The sequence below is a fragment of the Pleurodeles waltl genome, chromosome 10 (genome assembly GCF_031143425.1).
Source record: "Pleurodeles waltl isolate 20211129_DDA chromosome 10, aPleWal1.hap1.20221129, whole genome shotgun sequence".
Classification (NCBI taxonomy): domain Eukaryota; kingdom Metazoa; phylum Chordata; class Amphibia; order Caudata; family Salamandridae; genus Pleurodeles; species Pleurodeles waltl.
In genome coordinates this window covers 230,774,208-230,796,891 of record NC_090449.1, presented here as the reverse complement: position 1 = coordinate 230,796,891, position 22,684 = coordinate 230,774,208, and the positions used below count along the sequence as shown (strand labels likewise).

Sequence of the window (22,684 nt, the reverse complement as noted above, 5' to 3'; positions counted from 1 at the left end):
GATAAAAATGACAAAATTCCAATCAGCAGAAGTCAAGATATGAATTTTTAAAGAATAAACCAAAAAGCAGTGCTTAGAAATCAATAGTGCTTGGGTGTTAAATCCAAAGTTCAGGCCAAACACGATGGAGGGCAGGCCACCTGTAGGACCCATGCAGGGCCCGCTGCAAAAGTAGCTTGGATGGAAGATGCATCGGCATTGACAACTCAATGCGTGGAGAAGAGGAGATGTTCACTGTAGATCCTGGAGATGTAGGTGATGCATTGGTTCTGAGCTGTGCAGGGTCAAGACAGAGGCAAAGTCAAGCAGCAATGGGCATCAAGGGAATACGTAGTCGTCAAGGTGTGCAGAGTCGAAGATGCATCGGAATCCCGAGTCGAGGCATCACGGAGTCGGCGATGCATTGTTGTCGAGTGAAAATGTGCCTGTCCTGGTCAGCGAAACATCATCGATGCGTTGATTTTCTTGGGTTGCAGCAAAGATACTCACTTCAAAGGACCCAGGACTGGATTGCACCACTTGGCAGAGCAGGACTCACAGTAGATAGAGACCAAGTGCTGCTTGCAGGTTTGTGTCCCTGAGACTGCAGAAAAACAGGGGCAAACCAGCAAGCCCTTGGAGTCACTCTTGGTTCAGGTGAGGTAGATGCAGTTTAAGTCCTCTGCAGGGCAGAGATAAGCTGGCAGCAGGGCAGATCATCAAAGCAGAAAGCTGCCACTCTTCTGAGCTACTACTGCCTGAACTTCTGGATGTAACCTGGTCTGGTGTGACCAGATATCCTCAGTTGGCGCTTTCTGCTTTTAATTACTATACTGCATTTTAATCTTCAAAACATTATATCTCAGCTTCTACTTATTGGATTGTTGTTATTTTGGTCTTGTTTTGATCATAAAATAAGCGCTATTCTTCTCAGCAGGTGTGGCGTCTTTTTGTATGGAGTTTTCACTGTTTTACAGTTTGAAGTGTTGCACAAATTAACATATTGCCTCTTAAGTTAAGCCTGACTGCTCTTTGCCAGGCTACCAGAGGGTGAGCACAGGCTAACCCAGAGTGTGCTTGTGACTTACCATGACTAGGGTTGTGGTTCCTGCTTGGATAGAGTGCATACCTCTGCCAACCAGAAACCCAATTTCTAAAGGGCACTACAACCTTCTTCAGTACTCATGGCAGCTTCTCAGCAAAGGTTTGGGTCCCAGCACTAATTATTTTACAAATTAAGCACTGGGCTAAGACAACTAAACCTTGTTGTTATTATGGTGCCTTGGCCTAAAAGTACCTTGACCGCTCTTGAATATTATAACTGTCAGAATATACAGTGCATATTTTTACATTAAAGGAGGATATGAAGGTGAAATCTGCCCCTGACATCTGGAACAATCAGTTCAAGCCTTTCAAACTTAAAATTAATCAACTCTTTCAAATCAATGAAGGTCTCCCAAGTCAATCAAACTTAAGGCTTTAAACAACATCAATTATTTTTAAAGGGTCATATTGTAAGAAGACATCCTTAATTAGACAAGCTTTTCAAATAATCTCCATTTGCCATTCTAGGTGGCTGTCTAATGAATTTCCAACATATCTTTGCAAAGCAACCCATGTTTATTAGCAAGGGGTTTCTTCACTTTCAAGGATAGCTCTGGATCACTAGCCAAGATCTTTCACAATGTTCTCTAATCAAGTATTGATGTCCATCACAATGGAGCTTCAGAAAAGATATATTCTTTACAAATGGGCCTTCCCTTTCAAAGTGTGGTTTAAAATAGATTACAAAACTTACACAGTATGCACTGTGGAGGAAGGGCAAGAAAGCATCTGCTAACCAAGAGATAGCGTGTGAGGGAGCAATGAGAAAAGCCCTAACCACCAAGGAAAGCAACCTGCAAAACTTGAAAAAAAGAGAAGGAAGAAGTGTTGGGGGCTCCGATGAAGAAGAAAATCGGACTAATCTACTGAACATGGCAACAACTGCCTGTTTTTTCATTGAGAACAATTGAGAGGGGCATTACTGGAAGGATAAAGATAATTTGGAGAGGGATACAAGGGGAGTGGTAGGCCAAAGAACACTTAATCATGGCATCAGGGATGTATCTAATCCCTTCACACACGAGTGGATTTCATGTTGGGAATAAGAACTTCAATTGTCTTTTTTGAGGGAGTTGTGGTGAGGGCGGAGGAGGGAGCACAAACATAGGGACTGCATGCAACATCTGGGCAAGGATTACAGGAAATGCTCACTGAGCTTTTGTTAAGATGTACTTATTTATACTTACACTGCCACATTCAAATGGTGAAGCTACTTTCTTAAAATGTCACATGCTTGAACTCCTCTAGTAAGACCCACAAAATCTGGAGGGCAGTGAAGGCTGAATACCATGACAATCTGTTTTCAGGAAACCCACCTCATCAAAAAAGATGCACCCCTTTAAAAAAATTATACCTACCTCAGTATTTCACAATAGCAGATACTAAGAGAAGTGGAGTTACGTTGGCATAAAGATCTTCTATTCATGGTTGACAAGTTTATGTGACACAAGGAAAGCTAGATTTGTATACTTATCAGGGAACATGGTTTGGAAATACCTACCTCTGTTTGCCACATACACACTGAACGAAGGGCAGAAAGCCTTTATATTGACCATATATGAGTAAGAATGGGCAGTAAGGGACCTGCTATGGCATATGTCACACTAGACGGGCACCCGCAGGATAGATATCTACATTGAACACCGTGGAAAATTAAAATTGATGATGCAAGACATTGCCTTTTAGATATTTGGAGAGAAATACATGTGCAGGAGAGCTCCCTATCAAGTATAGATCTGTCATGGGGATCCCAGACCATGTTTCAACCTACCACCAAAATAGACACAAGGGTGAAAATAAGATCTAATGAAAAATAGAATTGGAGATTAGATAAATCCCACCAAAATGATGGGTTTATAACCCAAAACGTAAGAGACGCGGTCATAGGAACTTTGAAGATAAGGGAGGATTGTCCCCAAGCGTCTTCTGGAACACATTTGAGGGAGTTAATAGGGACTGTTCATTGCAGAAAAAACAAAATAGAAGCATATTTGGAATTTGATAAAAGCAAAAGTAGAGGCACATTTAAAATTAGTAGAAGTGAAAAACAGAGACTCGGGTTCCCTCAACACCCTAAGGGAAATAACATACCTAGGCCCTCATTATGAACATGGCGGTCCAGACCACCATGCCGGCGGTGGTGGAAATTACCGCCACCGGCCTGGCGGTCTGGACCGCCATATTACGAACACTGAGGGACCGCCACAGGCGGCACTCTGCCACCGCCAGGCTACCGCCGCCAGGCAGCCTGATGATGGCAGAGTTCTCTATCCGACAGTGCAGCGCTGCCCTCTGGATAAAGAACCCGTGTTCCTCCAACCTTTCTCTGGCGGTTTCCCCCACCAGGGAAAGGCTGGCAGAAGAGGTGCTCTGGGGCCCCCTTGGAGGCCCCTGCACTGTCCATGCCATGCCTGTGGACTGTTTTCTTTGTAATGGCCTTGAACACACTATTTGGAAGGAAGCAGAGCTCAAGGTGCATGTGGAGATGTTGGGGTTACATGATTGGATCTGTGCTACAACAAAGTCCATGGCTGCCTGAGAGGGGAGTCAGAAAGGGCAGAAGCATGGAACAATGACCCAGCCAGTTGCTAAGGAGGAGAAAGGCAGAGGGAGTGGGAAACCAGCCCCTGAATGTACTAAAAGTGAAATGGATGAGGCACCTGCTGTGGCTGCCCCAGAGTCCACTGAGCAGAACATTGGTGATCTGCCTACACTTGCTGGATAGCATGTAGAAGGAGGCCCTACCAAGGAGGAGATCTGTAGGGTTCAAATGGAGTGCAACCCTTGAGGGGATGAGGTACCGGGCTGAAGCCCAAGCAGCAGCTGATACCTCTGAGAGTTATCACATTCACTGGGAGGACAACCTTCTCTACAGTGAACCTAAGGCTCCTATGCATGGGACAACAAGGGACCCGGTTGTCCCCAATGCTACAGGGCCTTCCTACTGGAGCTGGCTCACATAATTCCCCTGGCAGGACACTTTTTCCAGGCCAAGACAAGACTTTCGCAAGGCTTGTCCCTCACTTCTATTGGCCCAAGATCAAGACTTCCTCATGTGCATTCTGTAGGACTTGTGTTACCTGCCAGTCCAGTGGGAAGACAGGGCAGAGGCTGAAAGCCTCCTTTAATCCGTTGCCTGTCATTGACATACCCTTTAAGAGGGTGGGCATCAACATCGTTAGGCCTATGGATTCCTAAACCTCACCAGGAAACCAGTTATTCTGGTTCTGGTGGATCATTTCACTAGGTACTCAGAGGCCATCCGACTGAGGACCATGACTGCACCTGCAGTGGCAAAGGCCCTGATGGGGATTTTTACCTGAATGGGTTTCCCCAAGGAAGTTGCTTCTGACAGGGTCACAAACTTCATGTCTGCATACATGTAGTCATTGAGGAAGGAGTGTGAGGTAACCAACAAGTTCTCCACTCCCTACCACTCACAACCAAATGGGCTTGTTGAGAGATTCAACAAGACCCCGAAGCGAATGATCAGAGGCTTACCTGATGCCTTGAGGAAAAAATGGGATATCCTCTTGCCATGTCTGCTGTTTGCTTACACGGAGGTACCACAGAAGGGAGTGGGCTTCAGCCCCTTAGAGATTCTGTTTGGGCACCCTGTCGGAGGACCTCTGAGTTTACTTAAGGATGGATGGAAGCAAGCTCCCAAGAAGACTGCCCAGGATATAGTGAGCTACATGCTGGCCTTCAGGAGCCAAATGGCTAAGTTGTGTAAGCAAGCTTCCAACAATTTAGAAGCCAGCCAGGCTGTGATGAAAGAGTGGTATGGCCAACATTCTACCACTATGAGATTACAGCCCAGGCACAAAGTATGGGGTCTGAAACCTATGGAACCTAGGACCATTGGGCTGGGCTCTATGATGTGATTGAGAGAAAGGGTAAGGACACTTACCTGGTGGACCTGAAGACCCTCAGACAACCCCACAGGGTGCTTCACATCAATCACCTCAAACCCCACGTTGAGAGGCCTGAGCTCACCATGCTGCTGGTGACAGCTGTAGAAGATGAGGAGGAGAGTGATCCTCTCCCTAACCACTTAGATGCCAGGGAGAAAGATGGGTCTGTGGAAGGAGTAATCCATTCCCCTAGTCTAACTCTTGAGGAACTGAGAGACTGACACCAAGTGTTGGGACAGTACTCCCCTCTGTTCTCCACTACCCTTGGGATTACACACCTATGTTCCTATGATGTGGACACAGGGGACAACCTCCCTGTTAAGAATAAGTATTACAGGTTGACAGATACGTTGAGGGCTCACATTGAGTTAAGTCTCTAAAATGCTGGAGTTGGGGTTGGTAGAACCCTCCAGTAGCCCCTGGTCCAGCCCTCTGGTTCTGGTACCAAAAACTTCCCCACCAGGCACCACACCTGAAATGAGGTTCTGTGTGAATTATAGAGTGCTAAACTTAGTGACAAAGACAGATGTTCATCCAATCCCTCAGGGTGATGAGCTGATTGACTAGTTAGGGGCTGCCCAATACTTATGAATATTTGATTTTACATCACAGTATTGGCAGATCACCCTAACAGAAGGTGCCAAGGAGAGGTTAGCTTTCTGCACTCCAGAGGGCCACTACGAATTTTTTGTGATGGCCTTTGGACTCAAGAATGCCCCTGCTGCCTTCCAGAGATTGGAGAACCAGGTCCTTGCGGGTATGGAGGCCTTCTCAGCTGCCTATCTGGATGACATAGCTGTCTTTTGTGGCAGGTAGAAAGACCACCTTTTTCCACTTCCAAGAAGTACTTCAGGCTCTACAACAGCATGGCCTATCAAGGCCAGTAAGTGCCAGATAGGACAGAGGTATGTGGTGTACTTGCTACACCTGGTGGACAGGGGTAAGGTGCAGCCCCTCTAGGCCAATATAGAGACTATCATGGCATGGGTACCCCCCCCAAGAACCCACACTGAGGTCAGAGCATTCTTGGGCCTCACTGGGTACTATAGGGGGTCTGTCAAGGGATATGGTCCAATTTCTGCCCCCTTGACAGAGCTGACTTCTAAGAAGCAGCTCAGAAATGTGATCAGGACAGACGCATCCAAACAAACAAAAGTGAACTCCCTGAAGCAGGCCATGTGCACAGCCCCTGTGCCCAAGGCTCCTAACTTCTCCAAGGAGTTTATTGTTCAAACAGATGCCTTAGAACATGGCATTGGGGCAGTTTTATCACAGCTAAAAGAAGAGGGTCTGAACAAACCTGTATCCTTCAACTCCAGGAGGTGGACTGCTATAGAAAGAGAAGCTTATGCTGTGGATTGGACACTGATGAAGTTGAGGCTATCCCTGTTTGCCACTTACTTCCTGATTCAGACTGACCACAGGCTCCTCAGGTAGCTCATGCAAATGAGGGGTGAGAATTCAAAATTGTTGAGCTGATGCATTTTCCTACAGGGTATAAACTTCAGGGTGGAACATAGACCAGGGGTAGACTATGCCAATGCCAATGGTCTATCCAGGTTCTTCTGCTTTAGTGATGAGAACTCCCTAGAGGTTGGGTAGCCCTCCCCCTTTCAGCTGAGGGGGGGAACACGTGTTAGACCTGTCAGCCTTAGAGTGGTGTTCTCCCAACTGTTTACCTGCTTCCCTCTGCTTTTTCCTGTATCTTTGTGTTGGCCTTAGGACTCTGAGCACTGTATCACTGCTGACCAGTGCTAAAGTGCATGTGCTTCTCCCCCAAACATGGTAACATGGTATACAATTGGCATGTTTAGTTTACTTATAAGTCCCTAGTAAAGTGGTATACTACAGACCCAGGGCCTGTAACTTAAATTATATTAGTGGGCCTGCAGCATTGATTGCGCCACCCACATAAGTAGCCTTTCAAACCTGTCTCAGCCCTGCCATTGCGGGCCTGTGTGCGCAGTTTACTACTACTTCGACATTGGATTTAAAACTACTTGCTAAGCCTTAAATTCCCCTTTTATTACAAATAAGTCACCCCTAAGGTATGCCCCAGGTAGCCCTAAGGGCAGGGTGCTTTGTAAGTAAAAGGTAGAATATGTACTTTTAAGTTTTACAGGTTCTGGTAAAGAACAACTCCCAAAGCCGTTTTCCTCTACTGTGAGGCCTGCTCCTTCAATACACAAGCATTGGGAATTCCTTAGTACACTTTTAAGTTGTAATTACTGATTAGAAAGGAGTAGCTGTATCATGTTCATATCTTTGGAATGGTAATAATAAATCCTCTTTAATGGTAACATTGGATTTAACATTGCTAGTTTAGAAATGCAACTGTTAGAAAATAGACATTTCTCTGCTGCTACTGCTCTCTGTGCCTTGCAGCCGTCTCTAATACATGTTTGGGGTCGGTGACAGCTACACTTTGTGCCTTCTCTCTAAATTTCCACAAGCACAGGAAGGCTCGGTGTGACAGGAAATTAATCTGCATTCTGATAGCTCTTCCTGGGGAGGAAGAGGGAGGGTGAGAAGACACACCTGATTAGGGAGTGGCTGTCCACACACAAAGGGCTGATTAACCCCTACTGATAGTCTGGAGCCAGGGCTAGGAAGTTAGGACTGCTGTGCACTGCCCCTGCCAAGAGAGTGCACTGCTGGGCCTGTGAAGAACTCTGAAAGGAGTAAGGAGTGAGCGCTACAAGGATTGCCAATCTGCTGTACTGCAACCCTGGAAGGACTGCTTTATGCTTTGATGAGCTGCCCTGCTGCCTGTTGATTTCTGCCCTGCTGAGTACAAGGACTATAGCCATCTCACCTGAACCTAGAGTGACTCCAAGGGCTTGTTGACTTGCCCTCTGTTATTGTGCAGTCTCAGGGACATAAAGACTGCCTGCAAACCCTCAACCAGCACCTGGACTCTGTCTGCTGTGAGTCCTGCCCTGCACGTGGTGCCAATCCAGTCCTGGTCCCTTGGAAGTGAGTATCTGTCCTGCAACCAAAGAAAGTAATTGCATTGACGGCATTGCGCTAATCAAAACCAGTGCATTTCCATTTGACACCAATGCATCGCTGCTTAAGCCACGGACACTGCATTGCCAACTTCACAACACATCGTCCCTGGATTCCGACACATCATCGACTCTGCATGGCTCAACAATGAAGCATCACCTTGATTTCAATCACTGCTTGACGTCTATGCTTCCTCGACACTGTGCAGCTTGGGACTACAAAATCCACAACGCACCTGGTCAAATTCTTAAAAGTCCACTGGATGCTGGTCAGTTGGGCTCTTCTTGTAGGAGCTGATGAGGGTGACTCTTAGTAGCTCCTTTATACCTGTTGCTCACAAGGAGTCCACTCCTGAATCCTTTAAAGCAAGGCAAAGTCTTCTTTTTGTAAAGCCCAGAGCGTGCAGAAGGTGCAGTACTTATGAGTGCAGTCCATCGTGGTGCAGAGCAGAGGTTCAGCAGGGCAGTCCTTCTTCTCCTTCTTCTTGTTTCCAGGCAGGGATCTAACTTGCTGGGCAGCTCTCCCAATTTTATCAAGGTTTCTGGGATGGAAAGCATGGGGGCATCCCTTACCAGTGGCGCACATGGTACCACCCTCTCTGATTCCTTAGAAGTGTGGCACATGTTTATCCCAAAAAGCATTATTTCTTAAAAATCCAAAACTGAGAAACTCTCTCCTTGAGGTTCGGTTCAGTTCTGGTCAAGGCCACCCACAGGTGTGGCTAACGTCCAATCTGTTTTCCCTCTTTGAAGACCAGTTTAGCTATCCTGCCCCTTTTCCTGCTCTGGCATCTGCTGCTGGTCTCCTCCCACCAGGTGTCTCCTTTTGTCTCAGCCCAGGCCAATTCACACCTCATTAACGCAGCTTGGCTCAGCCTGTCAAATGCTGACCAATCAGAAAAAGGCTACTACTGGGCTGACTTTAGGTAACTTTAAGAAAGCATTTCTAAAACTACTTTCCTGTAATAGTTATAATAAATCTAGCCTTGGCAAGTTGTTGGATTTATTGTACGGTCACTCAAAAGATAGACTTTATTAATGTTAAATAAAATATCTGATATTTGCCTATGGAGCTAATGTACTACAATGAGGAAAACAAAATTGGCAGTTTTTCCCTCACCAGGGCTTATAAAACAACTTTTATAATGTCCCTTGTTATTATTACACTACACCCTACCCTTGGGGCCCCTGGGTTAGACCGTATATAGGGTGATTTATATGTAAAAATAAGTTAGTTTAAGACTTTGGAAGTAATTTTAATTCCAAATTCGAATTTGGATATAGTTGTGTTTTAAAAGCAGCCTGGAAGGCAGGTCTGGCTTTGAAAATTACAGCAGGCATCCCACAAATGCACATTTAACTGCATTAAATCTACTGGACCACTAAACCGACATGCCCTACCATATACTAGGGACTTACAGGTAGGTTGTCAGTACCAATTGGAATTATACCTAATTCCCATATACCATTTTTTACAAAGAGCACAGGCCCTAGTTAGCAGAGCCCAGGGCACAATCAGAGTCGGAAAATACCAGTATCAGTCATGAATGGGGGGCAAAAAGTGAGGGGACATCTGCAAAAAGCACAGTTTTCTCACAGTGAGCACAGGTTATCGCTAAGCGTGTATCTTGCTTACCCTGACTAGACTGGTGGTTCCTGCTTGTACAGGGTGCATACAATCCCAGTTCTAACAACAGCACCTTCAGGTAACTGAAAGCCAGTGGTAGTTTTAGGAGGGAAGGGGGCAGGCGGAAAGCACACTCACACTTATTCTTTCACACACACACACACGCACGCACGCACGCACGCACGCACGCACGCACGCACATCCATTAACAACACTCATCAACATTCAAATATGCACCCACGCACCAAACATATATTCAAAACAATCACACACACACACTTACCTTCAGCCTCGGAGGACCCTAGAGGGCTGGGACTGCTGCCTTCCCTCACTGGCTGACCTTAGGTCAGCCAATGAGGAAAGGCAGCAGTCCCAACTTCCTCACAGAGTGGGATGGGGTCAGTGAGACTTCTGACCCCTCCCCACTCTGTGACGAGGTGTCACTGATTGACATACGCCCTGGGTGCTTCAGGGCTTAAACCTGAACCGCCCAGGTCGAAGTCAATGGGTGATGCTTCCCTTGTCACCCGGGGGAAGGCCTCGAGGCACCTTTGCTGAACCGAGGAGGTCACGCCCACAGAAGCTGTGACCTCTTCAGCCCAGAAAAGTTCAGCTCAGGCAGCCAGGAGTCTGTACAAATCGCCCATGTCTGCTCCTGGCTGCCTGACCTGAACATGCGGAGTGTCTGTCAGGCTGACCTTTGTTCATCCTGACCGGCACTCATCATTAGGGGCAAAAGGTGGGGGGGGGGTGGCCCTCCACCCTAAAGGACAGTTAAAGTCTGTACCAGCCCTGGTAAATTGTTTTATAGGTAACACAACCCTGGAAACACCATAAACGTTTGCGAAATTCTGAACTTTTTTTACGTTCCTTGTAGGGGGCCACTGTAAAACAGCCTTTAGTTATTTGGACCCATTTATATTCCCTTATAAGAGACTGCAAATTCCCAAAAGATGGCACCAAATTTCACAATTCACAATGTTCCAACTTATTGTATAAGGCAGTTCAGGTAGGATTTCTCTCCTGGTGGTAAATTTGTGACTGAAAGGAACATTTACAAAGTATAATGGAATGCACCGCAAGCAGGTAAAAAAATGTCGAACTAATCACACGCTTCACAATGGAGGCCGAACAGACCGAGAGCCTACGTTTGAATTCTTGGTTAAAAGGCCTTTTCGTTTAATAGTTTTTTTAAATATGTTATTTTATTCTTATGTTTAGGTGGTTTTAAAGGTGTTAGTAATGCCTTTGTTAATACATATCTGAGTGCTTTGCTTTGCGTGTCGTTCACTGCTTTGATAAACGTACTTTTATATTCTGTATCTGACTTGACTTTAGAATGCTTAACTCAGACCTTATGGACTGGCGACCTTTGACTGGGCTTCTTCGGCTGTAAAGAGTTTAAAAGCAATCAGTTTTGTAGGGAGGTGAGAGAGGAGTGCTGTGGGCGGGCTGCTCCTTTCTTGGCCTCTATCCCCACGTCCAGTCTAACTTCTTCTCAAACCTCCATTTGGAAAGAACCGCTGTAGGGATAATCACCCAGAGACCCCCCCCCCCAATAAAGTCACATTGAAAAAAAAGAAAAGGCAGCCTATGCCGCAACACTACTATTTAATCATCGGCGCCTCAGCTCCCGAGAATTGAGCCATGCACACATGAAAACAGGGCACACTGGGCACAGTTTGTCATTTTTAGAGAACTGTGCACTTCAATCGTTCAACTGTGAAGGCGTCTCGCAAAGATGGATCGCTTTAAAACCTTTGCAGCCTGCCAATAGTCACCAACAGTTAAGTGCTGGGCAAACCATTACAAAGTTAACTTAGTAATTAAGGGGCATATTTATACTCCGTTTGCGCCGGAATTGTGTCGTTTTTTTTAATGCAATTCCGACGCAAAACTAACTCCATATTTATACTTTGGCGTTAGACACGTCTAGCGCCAAAGTCCATGGAGTTAGCGTCATTTTTTAGCGTGGACACCTACTTTGCGTTAATTATATGCAAGGTAGGCGTTCCCGTCTAAAAAATCGACTCCGAGGCATGTGCGTCGGATTTATACTCCCGGGCAAAATTCACGCCCGGGAGTGGGCGGGTCAAAAAAAATGACGTCCAGCCGCTTTTGCGATGTTTTTTAGCGCCTGCAAAAGGCAGGCGTTAAGGGACCTGTGGGCTCTGAAGGAGCCCAGAGGTGCCCTCCCATGCCCCCAGGGACCCCCCCTGTCACCCTTGCCCACCCCAGGAGGACACCCAAGGCTGGAGGGACCCATCCCAGGGACATTAAGGTAAGTTTAGGTAAGTGTTTTTTTTTATTTTTTTTGGTGGCATAGGGGGGCCTGATTTGTGCCCCCCTACATGCCACTATGCCCAATGACCATGCCCAGGGGACAGAAGTCCCCTGGGCATGGCCATTGGGCAAGGGGGCATGACTCCTGTCTTTGCTAAGACAGGAGTCATTTCTATGGGGGTTGGGAGTGAAAAAAATGGCACAAATCGGGTTGAGGCGAAAAAATTGCCTCAACCTGACTTGCCCCATTTCTTCACGCCCAAGCCCCATATCCCCCTACGCCGGCGCTGCCTGGTGTACGTCGTTTTTTTTTAGCGCACACCAGACGGCGCCGCCGGCTAACGCCGGCTAACGTCATTCGATAAATACGGCGCCCGCATGGCGCTTCAGAATGCCGTTAGCCGGCGCTAATTTTTTTTACGCAAAACTGCGTTAGCGCAGTTTTGCGTCAAAAAGTATAAATATGGGCCTAAGTGTAAATGCCAAGTGAAATACAGGCTATAAAAGGAGGTTTTAAAAGGCAATGAAAGACGCATAAAATGCAGCATCTAGGTAGATGTTATCATGCATATTAGCGCGTAAAAGACCGTAAAAATACAAATGAAAGCACGAATTTAAGGTACAACGATATGACAAAAAAGTACTTGTTAAGAGCGAAAGGTAGGCACTCAAACTGCTAGGCATCCTGTGTGAAGCATGACTTGTTCGACTTTTATGACAACATCCTCTATTTACTTAGGTGTGGTTGCCTCCATTATGCCGTGTAAATATTACTTTCAAAGGTTAGTGTTTGTAGAATTAAAGCAGTTAAGGAATTCCAGAGTACCTGGCATATGTCGACGTTTCCGTGAGCTGCTGCATGATGTAACAGAGTCCTTCCTTCTGTGTCGGTGTAACTGAAAAACACAGGTTTACCACATTACGGACACCAAGTGCAGGGAATGTGGGAAACATTACAAATGCACTGTAACAGTGCTTGGTACACACGCAAATGTATCAACAATTGTTCAAAACAAAAGAAGCCTAGACGTGAAAATAATAATTTCCCCCCCTATTATTGTCCACATTCAGGTTTAAGCATTTTATGTCAAGTCAAGTCAAATCATACTTTATTTCGACCATGGGTCATACAAGTTTGCACATAAAACAGTAAAAAAGAAAGTGCATTCATTATAGTTGTACTTTACAAAGCACCACACTGACTTAAAACAGAGTTTAAAATAAAAATAGCTTCTCTAAGGCCATGGTCACTGGAAGTAAAAAGTCAACCATGGTCCGTGGCCTACTAGAATCCACCCTTATTCCCAGTACATAACTTTACATTTAGGTGCCAAGGTTTCTAAAACATCTGCATCACAATGTTAAAATAGTACAAGTGTTTAAAAGCTGACAAGACAATAAAAAGTGATTGCAGATTCAAATTTTCCCGGCTAATGCCATCATCAAAGTAAATGCATATAGTCCGACCCAGGATTTAAGCACAATCTAATCATTAGGAGCACATGCACAGTATGACAGAAAACATATATCATAACTTAAAACAGCTATCAAAATCATGTTAAAATGACACAGATACAAAACTAGTTCCTAGAAATAAAATTTTACAGCTAACACTGGTAGAAAAAATGGCAGAAACGCAGAATAATTACCCATATACTGTCTAAAAGAAATCTGTTCCAAAGCCCTGTCCAGACCACATGATTAAATAGTTCTTTGCCAGTGATACAGGCTAAACATTATGACCTGATACTGAGATAACCCTATGGCGAATGGACCAAACTGCTGACAAGTATTTAGTGACTGCATTTACTACCAGTGTGTACGGGTCGTATTTCAAATTTTGTGGGCATTAACACAGTCATGTAAAAACAAAGCCTTGCACATTGGAATAATCAATTTTTCCCTGGGACTTTTGTATAGGGGACAGAAAAAGAGCACATGTTCGGTTGACTCCACACATAAATATCACTTTTTACATATATCCGCCTCGGAGCTATTCTGCAACCACAGGGCGGTAAAATTATTAACTGGTAAAATACTGTATCTAAACTGAAGGAATAAAGCGCAGGAACGTGCAGGTATTGGCCGGTCTAGGAATTGCTCGGGCCATGGCTCCTGTTTAACATGCAAAACTTTTGATGTTAGACGGCCCACCCTGTTACTATGAAGGATCTGCTCTTTGGCCTTCTCCCAATATCTCAGTTTGACCAGTGGGATAGCATTAGCTGGGATAGACTTTGGCCTCTCCCAAAATTGGGGGAAACCCAAGTCATCCCAAGCTGATTTCATCTCCTTCAGCCAACTGACCTTTTCCCAGCTACTTTGATTCATTGTAAGGTCTTTAATTGCCTCGCGAAAAGGTTCCAATTCCTCCAAAGGCAGATCGAATATAAGAGGGGCCTCAGACCTGCTACATCTTTAATGCTGTTCATCCCAAGATCTGGTCTAAGGGGGATCATCGGGGTACCCTTCCCCATCCTGGCTATATATCTGATAAAATCGTTCTCTTTAATTTGTAGGACATCTAGCTGTCTTTGAAAACCCCATAGCTCTGCACCACACAGTGCAGCGCCCCAGGTCTGAACTTTGTAGATCTCTACAATGGGGTTTAGTGGGGGGCTAGCTACAGCTCTAGCTTTGCATCCCAAAGCCCCTCCTCTTTGGCATATGATGTACGCTCCTTTTCTAATATGTGCATCCCATCTACCTGAGTCCATCAGCCTGATCCCCAAATAATCAAACCTTTCCAATGAAATAGAATTAATTAATATACTAGCTTTCATTTTCTTCTTCCGCAAACTATAGACCATGAACTTAGTCTTCCCGAAATTGACCTCCAAACTGGAGCATTTTATGTCTGTTTAGCAACCTCGTCATGATCAACAAGGACTGGCAATGCCACTAGAATTATGCAGAAGGGTTGGGGCAAATTATGCGCCAAGAAAAGGCGAATCATGCGGTGTAATGCGGCACATTTATTTATAGTATTACTTCGTTAATTTTACACTTGTTAACACTGACTGGGCATTGGTTGCACCTCATTAATACCAGTTTAACCCAAAAATAAAGCAGTAAGCAATGTAAAGTTGACCAGTCAATTTTTGCAAAGGGCGTTCCACTGTGCGGCCACACTTGTTACTGAGCTTTGGAAACTTTTGCGCTAGGAACAAAATTTGATTTTGTTATAATCTGCAGATTATGAAGCAGAATGTGGATTTTGTGGCAAAGGTGGCAAATCTGTACTAATGCAAAAATGCCATAGCCACACAATCGCATATGTCCAGTGACTCTGTCTGTACAAACAAGCAAGACAGATTGGCATTGGCAATGCTTGTTCGTAGTACTTTGTCAATATCGATGCTGTATCTTCCACATTTCTGTAGTTTTTCTAGTGACCAGTCAGTGGCATTGAAAGGCAGAATATTGTTTTTGTTTCGAACCGCTGTTTGCAGTGCTGTGTTCTCAGTAGATAGAATCAGGAATCAACAAATGGCGAAACCAAAAAGCTCCTGTGAGCGGATCAAACACAGAAAGGAAGGGAACTAAATAGAAGCAAGGTAACTGAGATTGACAAGAAAGCTATCTAATCATGAGCATGAGCAATTAGCTTTGCAGAGTGTGGTGTACAATGCTGTATCCAGACAGACAGCTGGAGCTGTCTGTAGCGATACTGCAAAAAGTGTGCCATTTCCTAAATGTTATACATAATTGAAGTGTCTTGATGAACTCACAAAAACGGTAATGACTGCTAGTTTAATGATTATTTTATTTTTTATATATGTGATAAAACATATTACCTGCTATTCAGTAAAATCTGAAACAACAACTCTACAGGATGTACTTACATTACATGTCAGGAATTCAACAATTTTGTATTAGAGTATAGATAAGTTGTGTAATCTTCAAAATACTTATCTGTGCAAGACAGACTTGCATGGAAACAAAATGTCAGCATCTGCCTGAAAAAAACCTTACAAGTGATTTTCAAAGGCCGCTTTTAACATTTTGAGGTGCATGCTTACACATGCGTAAAATTTGCTATGAATTTTATTTCTCTGAATTTGTTAGTGGCACCGAAAGAAGTCGTTGTGGATAATCCTGCATATCCTCAGAACAATGGTCAGGAAAATGCAATGCGCTAAAGTGGTGAGTGGCGACACAACAGTCATTTTGATGTTATTCACCAACATTTGCTCTAATTTCTGTACAGGGTCTGACTTCACCACTGCCATTTACCCTGTTGGCTGCATGCTCTCTAGCTGCGGTCAGGGCACCAACAATGGTTCTATTCAAGTTACGGCCTTCTGCAATGTGGGGCTATTTTGAAGATTTTCAATAAGGCTGTCTATGGTTTCCAGTCTGGACCTGTTTCCCCACAGAGCACATGCTGTTTGTTGTAAGTGTAGGTAAGAGCATTAAAATCTCCAATTTCCCCAGAGTGTGTCTATGAAGAGTAGATTTCATATAGAGAACGTGTTTCATGCTAGAGATAAAGTATCTGAAGATATATGTACAATTTTTCAATCCTGTGTCAGGACTGGATGCTCCGATTATGCTTCTCTTTCTAAGACCTTATTCAAAAAACTAAATTTCGCAGTAAACCATACTGATCACATGACCAACCATAGAGTATCTCCCCTATAAAACCTGGTAACATGAATACATGTCCTCTTTCTTTGCTGCTCAGCAGCCAGTTAAGTTGTGTGTTTTTACCTGATCTAATTACCTGCATGTGATGTGTCTTTGACTCGTGCTGTGTTTCTTTCACGCAATCAAGCGCGAGGTGCTGTATACTTTGTTTTTTCATTGCTTTTTGGTGGCAGTGAAGTGTTATGGCCTCCTTAGGTCGCGAGGGTCTTGTGTACCTTTTTTCATGTGGAGTGGGAGTGGAGCCAGTTGCGCCCGCCATCTTGGATGCCCGTGATCCAAATGTTGTAGTCCCTCGAGACTGTAAACTGCATGTGCGCATGCACGTTAATGCTGTGCGATGAGGAAGCTTGGGAGAGCCTCGAGCGGGGCGCTTCACCGTTTCTACATAGTACTGTCAGCCCAAGTGTGTCTGTTCCCTCCCCTGTGCAGTTTGTTGGCTCCTGACGCCCTGGGGCATCAAAGTGAGTCCAGGGTGGTAAACTCTGGCATAGGCTCTGCCTAGAGTGTTTGCAGGTGTCTCCCTCTACAGCATATTACACCTGCAGGGGCCACACTCCCCCTTGTTCATAGATTTTCGCTCTATATTCTTGCTCAAATTGCTGGGTGATTTTACCTTGAACAGTCATTATGGCCCAATATGACCGTTATGAGGGACATGTAGGCGAAGGTCAGGAGTTGGGTCTTTCATTTGAAGAAAGCCTCGTCGAGGCGCTTGATTCTAATGAACAACTATCAGTCAATAAGGCCTTGGCTAAGGCTTTGGGCACTCTGACGTCTCACCTTAATGGTTTTGCGCGCCAGGAAGGCTGGCTTCCCCCTCTTCCTGCCTCAGAGTCCGTTCCACAAACTGCCAACCCATCTGGAGATAAGGCTAAAGGGAAGTCACAGGGGAAACGTTGGCATTCTGATGCCTTAAAACAAGTTTCAGCTTCTGTCTTGTAAGAACATGGTTATAGCCATTTGCAGCCACAGGCTTCAGCTTCAGATGATGCGTTCAAATATCCAGACCCAATGGGATCAGACTCCTCTTCTCATGACTCATTGGACAGCGATCAGGATGATGCTCCGGGTCCTAGTAAGGAAAAGTGCCAGGATCATGATCGGATCCCGTTCCGAGTCCCTCTAAGGTGCTTACTTTTGATCCCACCGAGATTGTGCACCCCAGGTCCACCAATTGGTCCCTCCGCCGGAGGTCGCTAGTTATGTCCAATCCCATCTTCGGCAGGGCGTCGACAAGGAGGCCAGGGCGAGGCTCCGCTCTGAATCCCCCCAACCAGATCCCGCTGGAAAAGTCTCAGAAATCTAGAAGTGGTTCCCAACTATGGTTAACTTTATGCAGAAGTGGGACAAAGACCCAAATAGGGTATTGACAGAGCCTGGCGCTCATGCCAGGACAAGTTACTGGATATGTAGGACCTCTTACCAAGATCCTAGAATTTGGGTTTCAGGCTAAAGACTCTGGTATAGCTGTTGATCCAGACATCTTGATCGGTTGGGCGCAACATGCAGTCTGCCTGTTGGGTAACACCAATGTGGCAAAGTCAACAGAGAGACAGAGATCTATCCTGATGCGCATTGATCCAAAACGTAATGACCTAAAGTCCTCCGAATCTGGGCCTCTGGCACAGGGTCTTCTTTTCAGAGGTCCCTTTTTTTATGGATTTGGCAAAATTTGCAGCAAACCTATGATACCTTAGATAAAGCAAATTTGTAGCTAAAAAAGGTCTTTCGCGAATGCCCTTTTTGTAAGGGTCAGGCGATTTAGGGCCCATTCGTCAGGCCAGGGATTTTACCAGGGCTCCCCACAAGAGAACTTCAATCGCTCCCGTTGCAACTGGCAGGACCAGTCATCTGACCAGACCTTCTATCCCTCCTGCCCTCATGGGGGACATCAGCGATTCCGCAGGGGCTACGGCAGAGGCCAACAACGAGGCTCCCAGGAGTCAGGATACTCAGGTGAGCGTTTTACCTTATTCAGAAGTGATATTGGGGGGAAGTATTCAACATTTTGTGAACAATTGGATACAACTGACCCAGGATCCCTGGGCTCTAGAATCCGTTTGGGGGTACAAACTGGAATTTTACTGCTCCCCAGTGCAGGACTCTCTTCCCCAGGATCTGTATTTTTCCCTACACAATCAAAATCTCATAACAGAAGAGATTTTTGGGCTGCTCCAGAAGGATGCATTCTGCCGGTCGAGTCCACATCCCAAGGGTTTCGTGAGCTCCATTTTCTTGGTCAGAAAACGGGGGGAGGAGGCTCTCATTTAGTGCTCAATCTCAAGAATTTCAACTCTTGGATATTCTACATGCACTTCAAGATGGAGGGTATCTATCTCCTCAGGGACTTACTTCTAGAGGGCGACTGGATGGTCCACCTGGATTTAAAAGACGCTTATCTGTCGTTTCCTATTTTCGCTCCCAGCAGGCGCTTTCTGCAGTTCTTCTGGCAGGGGCAATGCTACGAGTACAAGGTCCTTCCTTTCGGGTCTCTCTTCGGCCCTGTGGTGTTTCACCAAACTGATGAGGCCAGTAGTGGAGGCGCTTCGTGCCAGAGGCGTCCGGTTGATTGTTTACCTTGACTATCTCATTCTGATGGCCCAGGATCCTCTTACGGTTACGCAGCATCTGTCCTGGACAGTTCAGCTGTTGCAGAATCTGGGATTTGTAATCAATCAACCAAAGTCCTGTCTAGTCCCTTCCGAACGGATGGAATTCTTGGGGTTCCAGATAGACTCTGTCTTGTCCCAATTGATTCTCCCTCATCAAAAGATTCAGGACATCAAGAGGGAGTTGAAGCCTGCTTTACAAGCCCAGACAATATTGTTGAGATCAGCGGCTCAGATTGTAGGTCTTTTTGCCTCATCTATCCAGGCAATATTCCTGGGTCCCCTTCATTACAGAGCTCTTCAGCGTCTGAAGATTTGGCACCTGCAGAAGGAGTTAGCATATGCAGACCAGATTCAGATGTCTCAGGAGGCCCGGATGGAGATGAACTGGTGGTTGAACCACATACAAGCCTGGAATGGCAGGGCGATTTTTGGCAGCAACCCAGATGTCATTCTAGAATCAGATGCCAGCAGGTGGGGTTGGGGTGCCAGGTGCGTCTCCCTCTCCACGGGGGATGTTGGTCGGAGTCAGAGCTTCAACTCCACATCAACTGCCTGGAACTGCTGGCCGGCTCTTTTGCGATCAGGAGCCTGTCCCCTGTACAGAATGATTGTTGCATTCTGTTGAGGAAGGACAACGTCTCAGCGGTACGTTATGTCAACAGGCTTGGATGTACGAGGTCTCTGGTGTTAGCAGAGATATGCAAGGATCGATGGCATTTCTCTCTTCAGCATCGGATCTCACTCATAGCGGAATATCTGCCAGGGTCCACAAATTCGGTGGCGGACTGCTACTCCCTTCATCTTCAGGATTTCAGCGATTGGAAGCTATGTCCTTGGGCCTTTGCTCTACTCAATTGCTTTTGGAGTCCATGTTAAGTGGATCTGTTTGCCTCCCGGCTTAACCGTCAGATTCCTGCCTTTTTCAGTTGGCGTCCTGATCCAAAAGCGCTAATGATGGATGCGTTCTTGCAGGATTGGTCTTCCCTCAAGGGGTATGCCTTTCCGCCTTTCAACATGATCCCCAGAGTTCTTGCCCTGATACGGCGTTAGAAGGTAGACCTGGTGTTGGTGACACCTCTGTGGAGGGTTCAACTTTGGTTCCCTTTGATTCTGGAGATGTCATTCGATTCACCTCTCCTTAGCTCTCATCCTCTGAACCTGTTGCTGGACCAAGTAGGCCTTCCACATCCTCTGATTCTCTCTAAACAATTGTGGTTAGTGGCCTGCAGGGCTTCAGGCCTAGAGGGAAAGTGCCAGGCATTTTGCCACAAGTTTCAGCGTTCATCGAAAAATCTTGGTCCGACAGTACTCACAAACAATATGCTTCGGCATGGCGGGGATGGGCTAATTGGTGTAGCGAAAGGGATTTTGATCCCTCTCAGGCGGATGTGTGTTTCATAATCAATTTTTTGTCTTCTTTAGCTGAGTGAGGGCTAGCCTATAGATCAGTGAATAATTTCAGTTCCGCTATTTCGGCAGGTCATATCCCGTTTAATGGTAAGCCTGTTGGTGAAGATCCTTTAGTGTGCAAATTACTCAGAGGCATTCGTTTTTCCACGCATCTTCAACCAAAATATACTTCCTTATGGGATGTAGATGTGGTACTTAGATTTTTAGGTCTTGGCCTGATAATAAGTATTTGTCACACAAACAATTATCAGCCAAGTTGACTATGTTATTATGTCTGATTTCATGTAAACGGGTATCAAGTGTAAGAGCCTTGGATCTCAAGGGTAGATCCTTTTCTCTAGAAGGAGTATCATTTTCTGTGTCGAGGAGAACCAAAACTAATACGAGGTTGACTTCTTACCCGTGTTTTTCTCAGGATTATAAGCTCTGTGTGGTACAGTGTCTTAAGGCTTATGAGGCAGCCACCTGAGAGTTTCGGTTAGACCGTCAAGGGCAATTGCTCATCGCTTTGCAAAAACCATTTAAACTGGTTTCCTCTGCCACGCTGGCAAGATGGATGCGTTGGTTGCTTTCTGAAGCAGGTATTGATGCTTCAATGTTTGGAGCTCGTTCTGCAAGAGGCGTCATGGTTTCAAAATCTTTTTCATTGGGTTCTAGTTTGAATGAAATCATGAAGGCTTCAGATTGGTCTTCTGAGTCTACATTTAGGGCTTTTTATTACAAACCGATTGTGGATATAGCGTCAATGGTGGTTGCACAGCTTTCAACAAACAATAAATGGAGCCTCCGGTCCTGACATACAATATACATTTTCTAGCTTTTGTGTCAATAGTTTTTTTCAATTCTATTAAGGACACGGAGGCAAGGATTAGCCCACCCAAAGGAGATGTGTACATACATCGTAAGGTCTAAGTATTACAATTCAAGTTTTTTAATGTCCCCCCCCCGTTATGGCATTTACGTATGTGATTTTCTTGGGGAATAGTTTTTGTTTTTTTCCTCTTATTTATTTTAGGAAATGAGCTGAAGCAAACTTGAAGTTCAATGTTTGTCCGTTTTGGGAGTTCTTTATTCCTCGAGATCCTCGTGTTCAGAGTCGATGGTTCTATGGCTTTCGAGAGAATCTGGATGGTTCTGGCCTCTGTGTTCTAAGGATATTTACGACTCTGGGACTGTTCGTGTGTGTTATCCAGGTTGGGACATTGTTGAGCATTCAGTTGCAAAGAAAGAGGACGTGTATTCATGTCACCAGGTTTTATAGGGGAAATACTCTATGGTTGGTCATGTGATCAGTATGTTTTACTGGGAAATGTAGTTTTTTTTAATAAAGTCTTTTTATTGGCTGCTGTAAAAAATAAAGCATAGACAGAGAAGCATAATCATCGCCTTTGTGTCCTTAATATAATTGAAACTTTTTGATGCGAAAGCTAGAAAATGTTATATTGTCTTAAACCAATATGTTGAATTAGGACAATGCAGCCAGTGATCTTCGTGATGGCCCTTACAGCAAGATGCTTTCCTGCTTCCTCAAACGTCCTTCTCCAGTACTTTTCCACTAGTGGGCCACCAGCTGCTAGTTAGGTAACTGGTTTGAGAGGTAGAAAATCTTGTACAGGTTCAGGCATTAACATACTTAGGGAGGAAGCCAGCTCTGCTGTTACAACTGTGTCAGATGGTGGCAAAGAAGACTGCTGCAACATTTAGGCCACCCACCTCTCACCACCAAATAATGGCAGAGTACCTGCTAAGGTCCCATGCATCACCACCCGTTCTGTTTATGTCACTTGTACTTGTTAAAGAGATATAAGTGGGTCATGGGGCTAGAAGGTGGACAAGGGGTCCATGGTGAGAGCCTGCTCAACTTCACCTGCTGCCTAAAAAGTGGCACATGAAGGAAAAACAGGTCACAACAATCTTACTCGTTGGGGAAATTGCAAATCTGATATAATTTCAAGTCTCTAGATGTGATTTTTTTTAAACATTGTTTATAGTGAGATACCTCTTGACTGTAATCCAAGAGGTACTGACAACATACAAAATCGTTTTAGTTGTTGGCAATACCACTTTGACTACAGTCGAGTTATTGCCAACATACTC

At 45.2% G+C, this 22,684-nt stretch overlaps 1 protein-coding gene across 1 annotated transcript in view; it reads right to left on the bottom strand.

Moving 5' to 3' along the window:
* LOC138261364 (serine-rich adhesin for platelets-like) overlaps positions 1-22,684 on the bottom strand; it is a 320,695-nt gene that overhangs the window by 20,728 nt on the left and 277,283 nt on the right. Inside the window, exon 14 of the mRNA XM_069210232.1 lies at positions 12,742-12,811. Within this exon, the coding sequence (XP_069066333.1) occupies positions 12,742-12,811 (70 nt within the window). The remainder of the gene's footprint in view (positions 1-12,741; positions 12,812-22,684) is intronic.